Below are 14,401 nucleotides of genomic sequence, written 5' to 3'. Positions count from 1 at the left end.
TTGATGGACTTAACATTTCACTCTCTTGTGGATATAGAAATACAGACCGAATTAGGTTTGGACAATTTCTGTTGAACATGGGATCCACAATACGGAACTGTCCAACACATGCTACTATATTTTGATTTGTGGATTTCTGTTTTTATATTTGATCCGAAATGTGGTTTGTGTTGAAACTTGTATTTCATTCCACAATATCTTGACAAACATACAATCTTGAAAAACACTTCTTGAATATTAATTTTTTCCATTAATTGTCATTATTAATGTTTCTGTCACACATCTGTTGATTCCCCCCCCCCCCCCAAATTTTTTCTGTCCTATTCTTTTTCTTTATTGTCATGATTTCTTCCTCAAAAGGATCAGCTTCCATATGGGAACTAACCTCATCTCTCAATTTAACAACTGAGAATGGTACCAATGAAAAGTTGTACTCCTATAGATATGAAATTTGTTCTATTTTTCAGTTATCAAATTAGATGGTTCCACACCAATTCGTTATGGTTTACGATTAAATATGGATGAGAAATACACAGGTTTGAAAAAACAATTAAGTGAATTGTGTGGACTGAAGTCAGAACAGATCTTACTGGGAGAGGTTCATGGTTCTAATATAAAAGTGAGTACATATTTTGTAGAAATACATACAACATGGTGCAGCAGAATTTTGTATTTGTTTATAAAATGCTTTGTTTCTTCATTATAGATGAATCCCTTCTGCGTTAATAACTTGAGTTAGCTAATACAAGTAAAATTTAGGGAATGTGCAAGAAAACAAAAGGTTAGATTTGTAAAAAAGAAAGCGCATACAGGAGTGATTACTAAAGCAGATAATATAAATTTGTTGATGAGGCAATCTTGCAAAAGCCATTTGAGTTTTAAATGGAAAACTGTAGAATTAATAGTAATGTGAATCAATCAGTGACCAAGCAAATGATTTTAAAAATTGTGAATTTTTGTCATTTTGAACAGAATTTTCCTCAAGATAACCAGAAAGTGCGACTGTCAACTAATGGTTTTCTGTGTGCTTTTGAGATCCCTGTTCCAGGATCGCCAACCTCTGCCACATCTCCGATACAAACAGGTGATAAGAGTCTACAGAGATTATGTAATATGGATTAACTGTCGGTGTTAAAATGTAACGTAGTAAAAATTCAAGTCGAGACTCGAGCAAGCTCTTATATATTGTGACATACCAATAATATTCACATAGTCAAAAAGCTAGAAATTGTCAAAATTCCTCAGCTATTCAAGCATTATCCGTGGAGAAAGACAAACCGGGATAATGTTTCAGGTCTGTGAACTTTCGACTGAAGTGGTCTGACAGATTTCAGTATTTCTTGATCTTTGAAAATTACAAAAGCTGGCGTTATCTCGCGCAACTTGATGTAATCAAGGAGCTATTGCCAAGTTTTATGCTGCTTGAAAGATTCAGAGGAACCACTGCTTGCACTATGTGCAAGAGTCTTTGTGGTCTGTTTGTTATGTGATTTCTTTTTTCACTCTTTCATTTGGCTTTGATTTAGGAAACTTGTTATGGGGTCCATTTGTAGGCTAGAAATTACTGTTGGTTACACCTAAGTTTTTATGTGATAACATTAAGTTTTTATGTCTGTGTTCTTCTAATGGAGCCTGCAATTGGTTTAGTAAATTGGCTAATATCTCTAAAAATAGCAGTAAGGAATGTCATACAGATTCATTAAACATTCACTTCCTATCAGCTGTAACCATAATATATAGCCAGTTAATCCTTCAGAGAATGAAATAATTTTTGACTTATTTGACATTTTGATTTCTCTTTTGTAGAAAGAAGAAAATGTTTGAATCCAGTTATTTTAAACGTATTACTGTCACAACTTAATGAACCATCTATCTTTTGATAGATTCCTCCCAGATGCCATTAACTAATGGAAAGCATAACCAGTCTTCAAATGCTAATCCAATGAAACCTAATCTCATTCCCAATGGAATTCCTAGTACTGTTGTGCCAGCAGAGATTGAGAAGAATCTCTCTAATGGACTGCCTAATGGACATTTGCCAGCAGTTACTGAAAGCCCTTTCATAGGATATATTATTGCAGTTCACAGAAAAATGGTAAGATAATGCTTCAAAGCCGAGCTGCTGTTTAAAATGAAATTGAAAACTAAACTCAGGTTAGTGTCTTCAGCTCAACCAACTTCAGTTGCTTCATCAATGTCCTTCTCTCCATCATAAGGTCAAAAGTGAAGATATACACTGATGATTGCGCTAATGAACACCATTTACTACTCCTCAGAGATTGAAATGGTCAGTGTTAATGTGCAGCAATTCCTGGATGATGTCCAGGCTTGAGTTGATACCTGTCCGGTAACGTTTTTGCCCCACAAATGTCAGGCAATGGCCATCCACAGGACAGAATTTAACCATCTCTCTTTGATATTCAATGGTATTACCATTGTAGAAACCCCGACTATCTACAGGGGTGCAACTGTGCTTTCAGCTGCTCAGGGGCTCCCACATGCTCATATCCAAACTCCTGGCTGTTGACTGCCAACCACCACCCAGTGCATGTCAGAACCATAACTCCATCAGGTCCTATGGGCTGAGCCTCTGCCTGACACCAAGCTGCCGGCTGTCACTATGCAGGCGTGGGACTCTAAAGGCAACATGGGTACTGTCATCCAAACCAAGTGTGCTGGAAGAAGTCAGCAGATCAGGAAATTTGTATGGAGACTGAAACAATTAATGTTTAGAATCTGATATGACTATTCTCCAGAACAGACAGGGGCTGGAAAATGATGGTTTTTATTGATATAGACAGTTGGGGGGTAAGAGCAAGGAGGACAGATGTTGAGGGTCAAATGCAGAGGTTGCTTAATGGTGAAGGAGATATTGAGATATCAAATGTATGTTAATGATGTGAAAGAGGGAAAATCTCCACATTTCTCAGAACAAAGTCAACGAGACACATTTGCCCTGTGTGCAAATGAAAGAAAACTGGAGAAGGCAAACCAGGGCAGAAATTATACAGATAATCGTAGGCCCTGGGGAGTGTTGCTGAACAAAGTGAAAGTGGAATCACAAGTAGACAGGCTAGGGTAGGTATTTGACACGTTTCATTGGTCACAATACAGAGTGTAGGAGTCAGGCTGTAATTTTGAAGCTGTATCGGACAGTGGTGAGGCCGCTTTCCTGTGTACAATTCTAATTGCCCTTCTATAGTAAGGATATTGTTAAACGTGAGCATGTGCAGAAAAAATGTACAAGGATGATGCCGGCTGTAGTAGGGTAGAGGTAGGGAGGTGGTTTTTGATCTCTAGGGAGAGGCTGAATAGACTAAGGTTCCCCCACTTGGAATGTTGGAGGCTGAGGGCTAACCTTACAGAGGTTTAGAAAATCATGAGGGGTATGAATAGGGTGAATAGGTCTTTCTCCCAAGGTAGGGGAGTCCAAGACTAGAGGGGATAGGTTTAAGGTGAGAGGGGAAAGATTTAAAAGGGACCTGAGGAGTAACATTTTGACACGAGGATGGTACATTTTTACGAACAAGCTGTCAGATTAAGTGGTGAGGCAGCACAATTACAGCATTTTAAAAGCCATCTTGATGAGTACGTGAATAGGAAGGATTTAGATAGATATGGGCCAAATGGAACTGGATCAGATTGGGATGTCTGGTTGGCATGGACAAGTTGGACCAAAGAATCTGTTTCCGTGCTCTGACTCTGGCTGTGTGAACATTTTGGGGTTACCATTGACTAGAAACTGAACTAGAGCAGCAATATAAATATAGTTGCGAACAGTGCAAGTTAGAGGCTGGGAATTCTAAGATGAGTAAACCAACTTCTGAATTCTTGAAGTCTGCCCACTATTTGAAGGAACAAATTAAGCATATGATTGGAAACTCTCCATTTGCCCTGATGAGTGCAACTTCACAAACACTCAAGAAGTGTGACACCTTTACTTCCATTAGAAAAATCACTTGCAGTCCATGACCTGCAGTCTTTCTTGTCAGAAGTGTCTGGTCACGAGTGTCATTAACTAGGCCAACATTTATTGGCCATCCTTAATTCTCCCAAGAAGGTGATGATGGGCAACGTTTTGGAACTACTGCACTCCCTGTGTCATAGATACATCTGTTGTGCTATTAGGAAGAGAATTTGATCCAGCAACAGTGCAGGAAAGCTAATATAGTTAGGATGATGTGTGACTTACAGACGAACTTGCAGGTAGTGGCATTTCCATGCGTCTGCCATTCTTCTTCTACATGGTAGATGTCATGGGTTTGGATGGTGCTGACAAAGAAGTTCTAGTGAGTTTCTGCACTGCATCTTCTGGATAGCGTGTGCGCTGGTGGAGAATGTGAATGATTAAGGGTGAGACAGCTATCAAATGGGCCACTAAAGTAAAACCAATTCTTTTTCAAGTTAGCCTGAATATCAGGGTACAACACCCCAGCATCATTTATGTTAATTACACACTTTTGATAAAGTATTGATGTTCAGGGTAGATGCAGTGAGGATGTTCCTGTTGGTAGGTGTGTCCAGAACCAGGGTCACAGTATGGGGAGAAAGCAGGATTTGGCTATTGAGTTGGACGATCAACCCTGATTGTGAAGAATGGTAGACCGGGTTTGAAGGGCCAAACGGCTGCCTCCTTCTATGTTTCTATTCTTTTTGTTTTAAAAAAAAATTACTAGTTATACTTTGGAATCCTTTTGATCACTTATGTAAGTTTTATGAATTTTACTTCAAATATTCTTCTTTTCTACAGATGCGGACGGAACTGTATTTTCTGTCCTCACAGAAAAATCGCCCCAGCTTATTTGGTATGCCACTTATTGTACCCTGCACTGTACATACGCGCAAGAAGGACCTCTATGACTCTGTATGGATACAGGTTTCACGACTTGCCAGCCCTCTGCCACCTCAGGAAGCAAGCAACCATGCTCAAGACTGGTCAGTGGAAATATGATTTCTTTTTCACAACAATTTCTTAGTAGCTCTGTGTTCTGTGCTGCCGTCTGCATCAGTCATCCTTCCCATTTTGTAACACTGTTATTTGATTGTCAGTAGAAGGATACATTATGTTGTAGCATACCTTACCAACGAAATGTGGAGGAGATGGAAGATGGCACAGCCTGTTTACTTATAAATGTTTTGTTGTATCTCAGCCCTTAATTGTTTTTGTTAGAGAAGTTACACATTTAATATCCTAAAGGAGCCAACTTGGAGTTCAACCCACTCATGAACCTAAAGTTGTGTGCCACCACGGAGCTTAGAAGGCCCACTGGATATAGGGCAGCTGGTACCCACGATAGTTTTGTGGAAACTGTCTAAGGCCTTGCAACGCCTTATAACTTGGGCAGTGAGGTGGCAAACCCATGTTAGTACTCAGTATGCTGTTCTGATTATAGTGAGTTTTGAGAAGATTTGTAGCTCAGGTTGAGGTTCTGGATGTGAGTTTGCTCGCTGAGCTGATTATATCAGAATCAGAGAAGAATTCTATCATTCAATGGACTTTAGCATCAAGGAGCCCTAACAAAACTGGAATAAATGGCTATAGGGGCAAGCTATTTGCTGGTTGGTGCCACACATGGCACATAGGAACTTGATCATGATTGTTGAAGGTAAGTCATCTCAGCTGCACAAAACTCTGCAGGATCACCTCAAGCTAATATCCTCAGCCCAACCATCTTCAGCTGTTTTATCAATGGCCTTCTCTCCATCATAAGGTCGGAAGTGGGGTGTTCACTGGTGATTACACAATGTTTACCATCATTCAACTCCTCTGATTGCTTCAGCAATCCATGTTCAAATGCAACAAGACTTGGATAATATCCAGGCCGAGGCTGAAATGTGGTAATTGGCATTCACACCACACACAATGCAGGCAATAGCTATCTCCAATAAGAGATAAACCAGCCATTGCTACTTGACTTTCAATGGTCTTACCATCACTGAATCCATTGTTCTCAAAGCCTTTTGTGTTACCAGTAACCAGAAACTCAACTAGACTAGCCATATAAATGCAGTAACTACAAGAACATAGCAGAGGCTAGAAGTACTGCAATGACTTATCACCTGACTCCCAAAAACCTGTCCACCATCTACAAGGCACATGTCAGGAGGGTGAAGGAATACTCCACCCTTTCCTGGATGACTGCATCTCCAGCAATACTTGAGCTTGCCAACATTCCGGGCAGAGCAGCCTGCTTAATTGGCACCACGTTCATAAACATTCACTCCCTCTGCCACTAAAATGTAGTGGCAGCTACTATCTACAAGATGCACTGCAGAAATTTACCAAAGATCCTTAGACAATTCCTTCCAAACCAACAACCATTGCTATATTTCCCGTAACACATCCCTGCCACAACCGCCCCAAGAGGATCCCCTCATTCTCTCATACCATCCCACCAACCTCCGGATACAACGCATCATCCTCCGACACTTCTGCCATCTACAATCCGACCCCACCACCCAAGACATTTTTCCATCCCCACCCTTGTCTGCCTTCCGGAGAGACCACTCTCTCCGTGACTCCCTTGTCCGCTCCGCACTCCCCTCCACACCACACCCGGCACCTTCCCCTGCAACCGCAGGAAGTGCTACACTTGCCCCTCACCTCCTTCCTCACCCCCTTCCCAGGCCCCAAGATGACTTTCCATATTAAGCAGATGTTCACCTGCACATCTGCCAATGTGGTATACTGTATCCACTGTACCCGGTGTGGCCCCCTCTACATTGGGGAAACCAAGCGGAGGCTTGGGGACCACTTTGCAGAACACCTCTGCTCGGTTTGCGGTAAACAACTGCACCTCCCAGTTGCGAACAATTTTAACTCCCCCCTCTCATTCCTCAGACGACATGTCCATCATGGGCCTCCCGCAGTGCCACAACGATGCCACCCAAAGGTTGCAGGAACCCTGCAGCGATATGGTATCAATGTGGACTTCACTAGCTTCAAAATCTCCCCTTACCCCATTGCATCCCAAAACCAGCCCAGCCTGTCCCTGTTTCCCTAACCTGTTCTTCCTCTCACCTATCCCTTCCTCCCTCACTCGAGCCGCACCTCCATTTCCTACCTACTAACCTCATCCTGCCTCCTTGACCCGTCCGTCTTCCCTGGACTGACCTATCCCCTCCCTATTTCCCCACCTATACTCCCCCTCTCCACCTATCTTCTTTTCTCTCCATCTTCGGTCCACCTCCCCTCTCTCCCTATTTATTCCAGAACCCTCTCCCCATCCCCCTCTCTGATGAAGGGTCTAGGCCCAAAACATCAGTTTTTGTGCTCCTGAGATGCTGCTTTGCCTGCTGTGTTCATCCAGCTTCACACTGTTACCTTGGATTCTCCAGCATCTGCAGTTCCCATTATCTCTAACCATTGCTATCTGCAAGGACAAGGGTAACAGCACTATCTGCAAGCTTCCCTCCAAGCTACTCACCGTCCTGACTGAAAAATATTGCTGTTCCTCAGAGTACTGGGTCAGCAGGGGGATGAAAGTTTGAGGGTATGCAGTAATGCAAAGTTGAGATTAAGATCAGATCACCCACAATTGATTGAATGGTGGAACATGCCTGAAGGATCAAATGCCCTACTCTTTATTCTTTGTTCACATGAAAGTTTGAGGATATGCAGTAATGCAAATGCCTCCCTGATGGCATTGTGGGTCTACTTGCATCACATGGAGGGTTATAGATGGGTGAATGAGCAAACATTTGACAAATGGAGTACAATGTGGAAAAGTGTAATATTGTCCATCTTTGCAGAAAGAATAAAGAAGGAACATATTATTTAAATAATGACAAGTTGCAGAGGTCTGGGTGTCCGAGTGGATGAATCGCATAAGAGTAATATGCAAGTACAGCAAATAATCGGAAGACCGAATCAAATGTATTAATTTATTGCGAGGTGACCTGAATCAATTGTAGATGGACTGTGCTTCAGTTGTGCAGGCCATTGATGAGACTACATCTGGAGAATTGTATAGTACTGGTCGTCATACTTCTGGAAAGATGTTAATATATTCGAAACTGTTCAGAGAGGGTTTACTTTACTAATACATGGAATTAGCAATTGCCTAAAGTTAAACAGGCTAACCATGTACGCTGTGGAGTTCAGAAGAGTTAGAGATGACTTAATTGAAACATATATAATGCTGAGGGGACTAAACTGCTGGTTATTGAAAGCATGTTACCTCCTTGGGATAGAACTAGGAATCATTGTTTAAAAATAACAGGGCACCCTCTGAAAACTGAAATGAGGAAGCATGTTTTTCTAAGGTGAGTCTCTTTGCCTTTTGCTGAATGGAATTCCAGTGGATGCAGAATCATTAACTATTTTTACTTTAGAGATTGGTAGATTCTTAATTAGCAGGGGGATGAAAGTTTGAGGATATGCAATAATGCAAAGTTGAGATTAAGATCAGATCACCCACAATTGATTGAATGTTGGAACATGCCTGAAGGATCAAATGCCCTACTCTTTATTCTTTGTTCACATGGCTGCAGCAATTCAAGAGGCCACCTTCAAAAGGGCAACTACAGATGGGCAATGAATATTGGTCCAACTAGCAATGTTCGTGACCCAAGAGTGAATAAAAAACTTGCCATGCAGAATGACAAATGTCTCATTTTCACTGTCAAAGTTACCAGGGTATGAGCCTTGATTGGTTATAGCACTCTTAAAGCTGAGTCAAAAATTTGTAATTTTATATTTTGTGATGTAACGTGAAAACTAATCTTCCAGTTTGCTGCATCATGCATTGTTGGCTAGGCTAATATTTTGTGTTTGTATTCTAGTGATGATAGTATGGGCTATCAGTATCCATTCACTCTTCGAGTTGTTCATAAAGATGGAAACACTTGTTCATGGTGTTCATGGTACAGGTAACAAAAAAAGCCCTTTTTACTCTGATCGCTATTTTTAATTGTAATGAAGAACGTGTAAAACTGAGAGTTGATTATAACCTTGGGTTTTATGTAAATATTATTGTGTGCCTTCAATTAATTTTGTACTTCCACAAACAAGACAATTTTGTTTTATATCCCACCTTGGCCGACATCACACGACACCAGATTATAGTCCAAAAGGTTTATTTGAAAACACAACATGTAAGTAATTTTCCAAATTTCTTCCTGAGAGAACTAAAAGTTTTATCACTGTAAAGAAGAAACGACAGTTTAGGACAGTCAATGCATTTTAGGTGTGAGGCCTTGTCTAGAATCTACTTGTGTTCTGGTTTGGAGCCAGACTGGTTTTATTTCTAAAAGCAGGAATTTATAAAATGCCACATTGTTTTGTTCAAAAGCACACAATTTGTAGATAATGTATCTGCAAATACAAATTCACTGATAGATTCACATGTGCGTGTATAGGGGAGGGTTATGTGATAGGGGGTGAGAGAGGTTGCGGGGGGAAGAGGACACAGACTGTGTGTGTGTGTGTGTGTGTGTGTGTGTGTGTGTCTGTCCGTCCTACAATGTCACTGCTTCCCTACACCGCTGACACTTTCAATTCTCTCTGGACCGTGACCTGTAACGACTTTGGAGATTTACATATATAATCAATTACAACCTTCTAACGAATTGAAGATTTAACAGCATCTTAGCTTTGTTTTAATACATCAGTGGTGTGACCCTTTGATCTTTTACTTATAAATTCTCTGTCTGATAGTACCTCTCTTGCTAACACCTGAAGGACTGAGGCTTCGAAAGCTTGTATTTTCAAATAAACCTGTTGAACTATAACCTGTTGTCATGTGATTTCTGACCCTGTCCACCCATCCAACACCGGCACCTCCACATCTTGGCTGACATCTACATAGTACATACGTTGCCAATCCAGAGGCAAGATCCCTTGCTAACTGTCAGACAAATTGGATGTATTCTGAAGTCAATTGTATTTCTTTACACTTTTCATAGAATTTACCATAGAAAATTGTTGATGAAAGTCATAAATTGCTTACAAACATTAACCTTCAAGTTCTGCCCCAAGTTCCAATCTCTTCAGTGATAAAGTACAAGATGTTCAGAAAAATACTTAGAGATACCTAGTGTTTCTGCTAATTGAAGTAACATTGCAACCTGAACAGCACTTTTTGTTCTGAAATAGATTTTGCAGAGGATGTAAAATCGACTGTTCTGATGAACGAGCTGCTGTTGGAAATGCTTACATAGCCATTGACTGGGATCCAACTGCTTTACATCTTCGTTATCAAACATCACAGGAGAGGGTAAATATTTCACTAAATTCATTGAATAATTTTATCACTCGGTTTCTTGTTGCTGCTATTTTCTTGAATTTAAAGCCTTTCTAGTATTCCAAATAACAAGTTCACCCAATGTTATTGTAGACATAGAAACAATGCTGCCAGAATAATCAAATGGACAGTACTGCAGTGTACTCTACAATGCAAAATTATTGCAAAGACTATGACTGATCACCACACATTTTAACTGTCCTACAGATCTGTGAAGAGCATGGAAGTGTTGAGGAGAGTCGACGAGCTCAAGCAGAGCCCATTAATTTGGACAGCTGTCTCCGGGCATTCACTAGTGAAGAAGAGTTGGGGGAAGATGAGCTCTATTATTGTTCAAAATGTAAGACCCATCGCCTGGCAACAAAGAAGCTTGATCTCTGGAGGCTTCCACCAATTCTGGTACTGAGCATAAAAGTTACTTGATTTTAATTGATAACTGGAAAATTGTCTCACCTCCTAGACACCAATAACTTTTAAAAAGGTACTTAACTTGCATTGACCAACTTGATTGATCTTGCAAGAGTTCAAGATTTTGATAGTCCTAAACAAACCTAATTGCTTTAGGCAGCTGATGCCATAAAACTATAAAAAAGCTCTTCCCCACAATTTTTAAAACTACCAAAAATAAAGCACCGCAGTTATATCCTATCTGTCCCTTTTTAGCTCTGATGACGTGCTTTTTTTCCTTTTCCATCTGGGTAGCTTGTAATCCCTGCAATTACTGACTTGGTGAAGGTTACACTGGCGATTCCTCCTTCTAACAAAACTATATTCACTCTTCAACCTTGCCTAAAACCTCCCACAACTGTACAAGGAAAACCTGTAATGCAGAAATACAGTAGCTACCTATGGGTTATTTCCTCCAAAACTCATTTCTCAAGCTATGTGCATAATGTGGACCTTGTATTCATGTAAAATGCTAATTATCTTTCCTCTAACTCCTTTGTATATTGAAATTAAAGGGGCAAGTTTATTATGACATCCCTAACAACTCCCTGAGAGTATACCCATAGTCATCACAGGTGCCCTCATCATTGGCAACTGATGTAGACATCTTAAAACAATCTGGATCCTTCAATCTTTAACAACCAAGACACCCATATTTATTGGGCAGAGTTTAGATCAGATCACATGACCCCATTCACTCCTCAATTTCACCCTAAATTGTAGAGATTATCTCTCATAACAATTTTACATTTATGACAATTGAAATACCAGTTTCTGTCCAGTATATAAATGATCTGAGGCCTAATAATTTAACTTCAGGTTATTCAGCATTTAAACATTATTTATATTGTTGAGATGTTGCATTCCAGCAGCTACTGATGTTCTGAAAGCTGGAATGTATATACATGACTCAATATATTTATCACTGAAATTTTGTAATACGTGGAAAACTAAATTGTAATAAAGAATTTTAGAGATGACCAGGACAGATCTCATCTGGTGCTTTCATGTCAAAAACAGGTCATTTGTGTTTTATACATTTACCTGGTAATAACTGTATTTCTGTTTGCTTGTTTTAAGATAATTCACCTGAAAAGATTTCAATTTGTTAACGGCCGTTGGATTAAATCACAGAAGATTGTTAAATTTCCTCGTGAAGGTTTTGACCCCAGTGCATTTCTGGTGCCACGGTATTTAACACAGATTGAACAGCAGATCACACAAATGGAGTTGAAGAAATCAGATTTGAGAAGCTCTCAGGGAATAGGGACTGGTGGCTCTGAACCACAAGCTGGTGTAAACTTGAGTATTTTGAATTTAAAAGGTACTTAATTTGTTGCTTTTGTGTCATAATTCCAAATCTCTAGCATTTAAAATTCAATTTGAATTATTTTTGGACATTGCTAATGCAGCGTAAAATATCTGGAGATCATTTAATCACCAATATTTTTTTAAAAGAACAACTGAGTCCCTGCTATTTTCATGGCAACCTGAATTAAATTTTGTCAATTAATCTAGTCATAATGTTTAAGTATGCAATTCCATTATAAGATACTTTTTTGATCAACCAAGCCAAAATTGTGGAGAAAAAAAATTATTTTTCAGTATTTATCTTTAATTACAGAGTCTCCAACTTCAGGAAGAAAAAATCAGAATTCATCAAGCAAAAGTAGCAGCCCTACCAACAGCCCCAAACAAGGAAAAAACAGAGGTCGACTCCGCTTACCGCAACTTGGCAAGAATAAGCTATCAAACAGTAAAGAAAATCTGGACAGCAGCAAGGAGAATAATTGTGATATAGATCACATTTTGGAGATGAAGAATGTCAGAAATGCTCATTTTGACCAAATGGTAGATGTCACTGATAAGGCAAACTGCTGTAGAGGCGACAATGAGGGAATATTGCATGAGGTTGTAACAGCTGAGGACAATGAGTTGATTGTAGTCAATGGAGTGTGTCACAATAAGCCACCGAATGGATTTAGAAATTGCAATAGTAATGGAGAGTGTGAAAGTCACACGAATGAAAATGTAACTGCAGATGACCAAAGAGTTCCACTCCTCTTGAAGCCTCTATATAACTTATATGCAATTTCTGTAAGTACAGTATTTTTACAATTGTTGCAAAGTAAACTCTAGTTGCTCATGAACATTGCAATATGAAAAATCTGTTTAAACCTTTCCGACAAATTCTGCAAGCTTTAATTTTAAGACCATAAGACATAGGAGTGGAAGTAAGGCCATTCGGCCCATTGAGTCCACTTTGCCATTTAAATCATGGCTGATGGGCATTTCAACTCCACTTCCCTGCATGCTCCCCATTGCCCGAAATTCCTCATGACATCAAGAATTTGTCGATCTCTGCCTTGAAGGCATCTAACGTCCTGGCCTCCACTGCACTCTGTGGCAATGAATTCCACAAGCCCACCACTCTCTGGCTGAAGAAATGTCTCCTCATTTCCATTTTAAATTTACCCCCTCTAATTCTAAGGCTGTGCCCACGGGTCCTAGTCTCCGCCCCCCCCCCCCCCCCCAACGGAAACAACTTCCCAGCGTCCACCCTTTCTAAGCCACACATTATCTTGTAAGTTTCTATTCGATCTCCCCTCAACCTTCTAAACGCTAATGAATGCAATTCCAGGATCCTTAGCCGCTCGTCCGTGTGAATCTCCGCTGGACACGCTCCAGGGCCAGTATGTCTTTCCTGAGGTGTGGGGCCCAAAATTGGACACAGTATTCTAAATGGGGCCTAACTAGAGCTTTATAATGTCTCAGAAGCACATCACTGCTCTTATATTCCAACCCTCTCAAGATAAACGACAACATTACGTTCGCTTTCCTAATCACGGACTCTAACTGCAAGTTAACTTTTAGAGAATCCTGGAACAAGACTCCCAGATCCCTTTGTACTTCTATTAACTATATTGCAATATTAACAGTAAATTAATCTATAGGAATTCATCCAAAATCATTGACTTACAAATGGGCTTGGAAAACAGTTTGTTCGTGAAATGAGCTCAAAATTTCAGAATTTGAAAAATGTAGCTTCGTCTTTTTTCTGTTGTCAACTCTTAAGTAATTCAATGAGATGACCTCCTTGAAAACAAACGTGTTACTGACTACTTTCACATTTTCTTTTTGTCTTCACTGGAACTGTTCAATGCTGACTGCCAGTCAGTTTTCTCAGGCTTTCAAGTGCAAGTTAACGATGATTATCACACCAGTTAAATTCCACTTGTGAATCTACAGGCTGGTTAATGGCCTTACTGACCAATTTGCATTATTCCTTCCAAACATCTGCGAACTATAAAGCACTGTCATCATCAGTACTGATTAGAAATTGTATTCGATAATGACCCTTGTTTGATTAGATTGCATTCTTAATCATTTAAATAGCGTGAATGCCTGTTATAAAATAGGATTAGAAACCAGTTTCTGGCATTTTAATCTTTACATGGTAGCTTGTTGATGACTATTCATGAAGTTCTCTATTCCCTCTGCCTCATCCTACTTGTTAAGATTGACTTTCCAAATTGGACCAGGGTCACCAAGAAATTCGTCAAAAAACTAACGATTCACTCTGTCTTGAAAGCCCTTGGTTTTTTTGAAAAGGTTCAAATGAAACCACAAGATGCTTGTATTTGAACTGAATGAGTTTATCCCAAGTCTGAGATGACAAATCTGCTAGGCTATTTTCTGTGAATAAAAAC

At 39.9% G+C, this 14,401-nt stretch overlaps 1 protein-coding gene across 3 annotated transcripts in view; it reads left to right on the top strand.

Moving 5' to 3' along the window:
- The window catches only part of usp32 (ubiquitin specific peptidase 32), a 210,533-nt gene that overhangs the window by 185,506 nt on the left and 10,626 nt on the right, over nucleotides 1-14,401 (top strand). For all 3 annotated transcript variants that reach the window (XM_048557263.2, XM_048557262.2, XM_048557261.2), the window contains 9 exons: nucleotides 468-619; nucleotides 973-1,084; nucleotides 1,884-2,095; nucleotides 4,751-4,935; nucleotides 8,785-8,871; nucleotides 10,097-10,217; nucleotides 10,452-10,643; nucleotides 11,772-12,015; nucleotides 12,316-12,788. In XM_048557263.2, the coding sequence (XP_048413220.1) occupies nucleotides 468-619; nucleotides 973-1,084; nucleotides 1,884-2,095; nucleotides 4,751-4,935; nucleotides 8,785-8,871; nucleotides 10,097-10,217; nucleotides 10,452-10,643; nucleotides 11,772-12,015; nucleotides 12,316-12,788 (1,778 nt within the window). The remainder of the gene's footprint in view (nucleotides 1-467; nucleotides 620-972; nucleotides 1,085-1,883; nucleotides 2,096-4,750; nucleotides 4,936-8,784; nucleotides 8,872-10,096; nucleotides 10,218-10,451; nucleotides 10,644-11,771; nucleotides 12,016-12,315; nucleotides 12,789-14,401) is intronic.

Source organism: Stegostoma tigrinum, chromosome 27, assembly GCF_030684315.1.
Source record: "Stegostoma tigrinum isolate sSteTig4 chromosome 27, sSteTig4.hap1, whole genome shotgun sequence".
Taxonomy (NCBI): Eukaryota; Metazoa; Chordata; class Chondrichthyes; order Orectolobiformes; family Stegostomatidae; genus Stegostoma; species Stegostoma tigrinum.
Note: the sequence above shows the minus strand (reverse complement) of the source record. Positions and strands in the feature narration are given on the sequence as shown.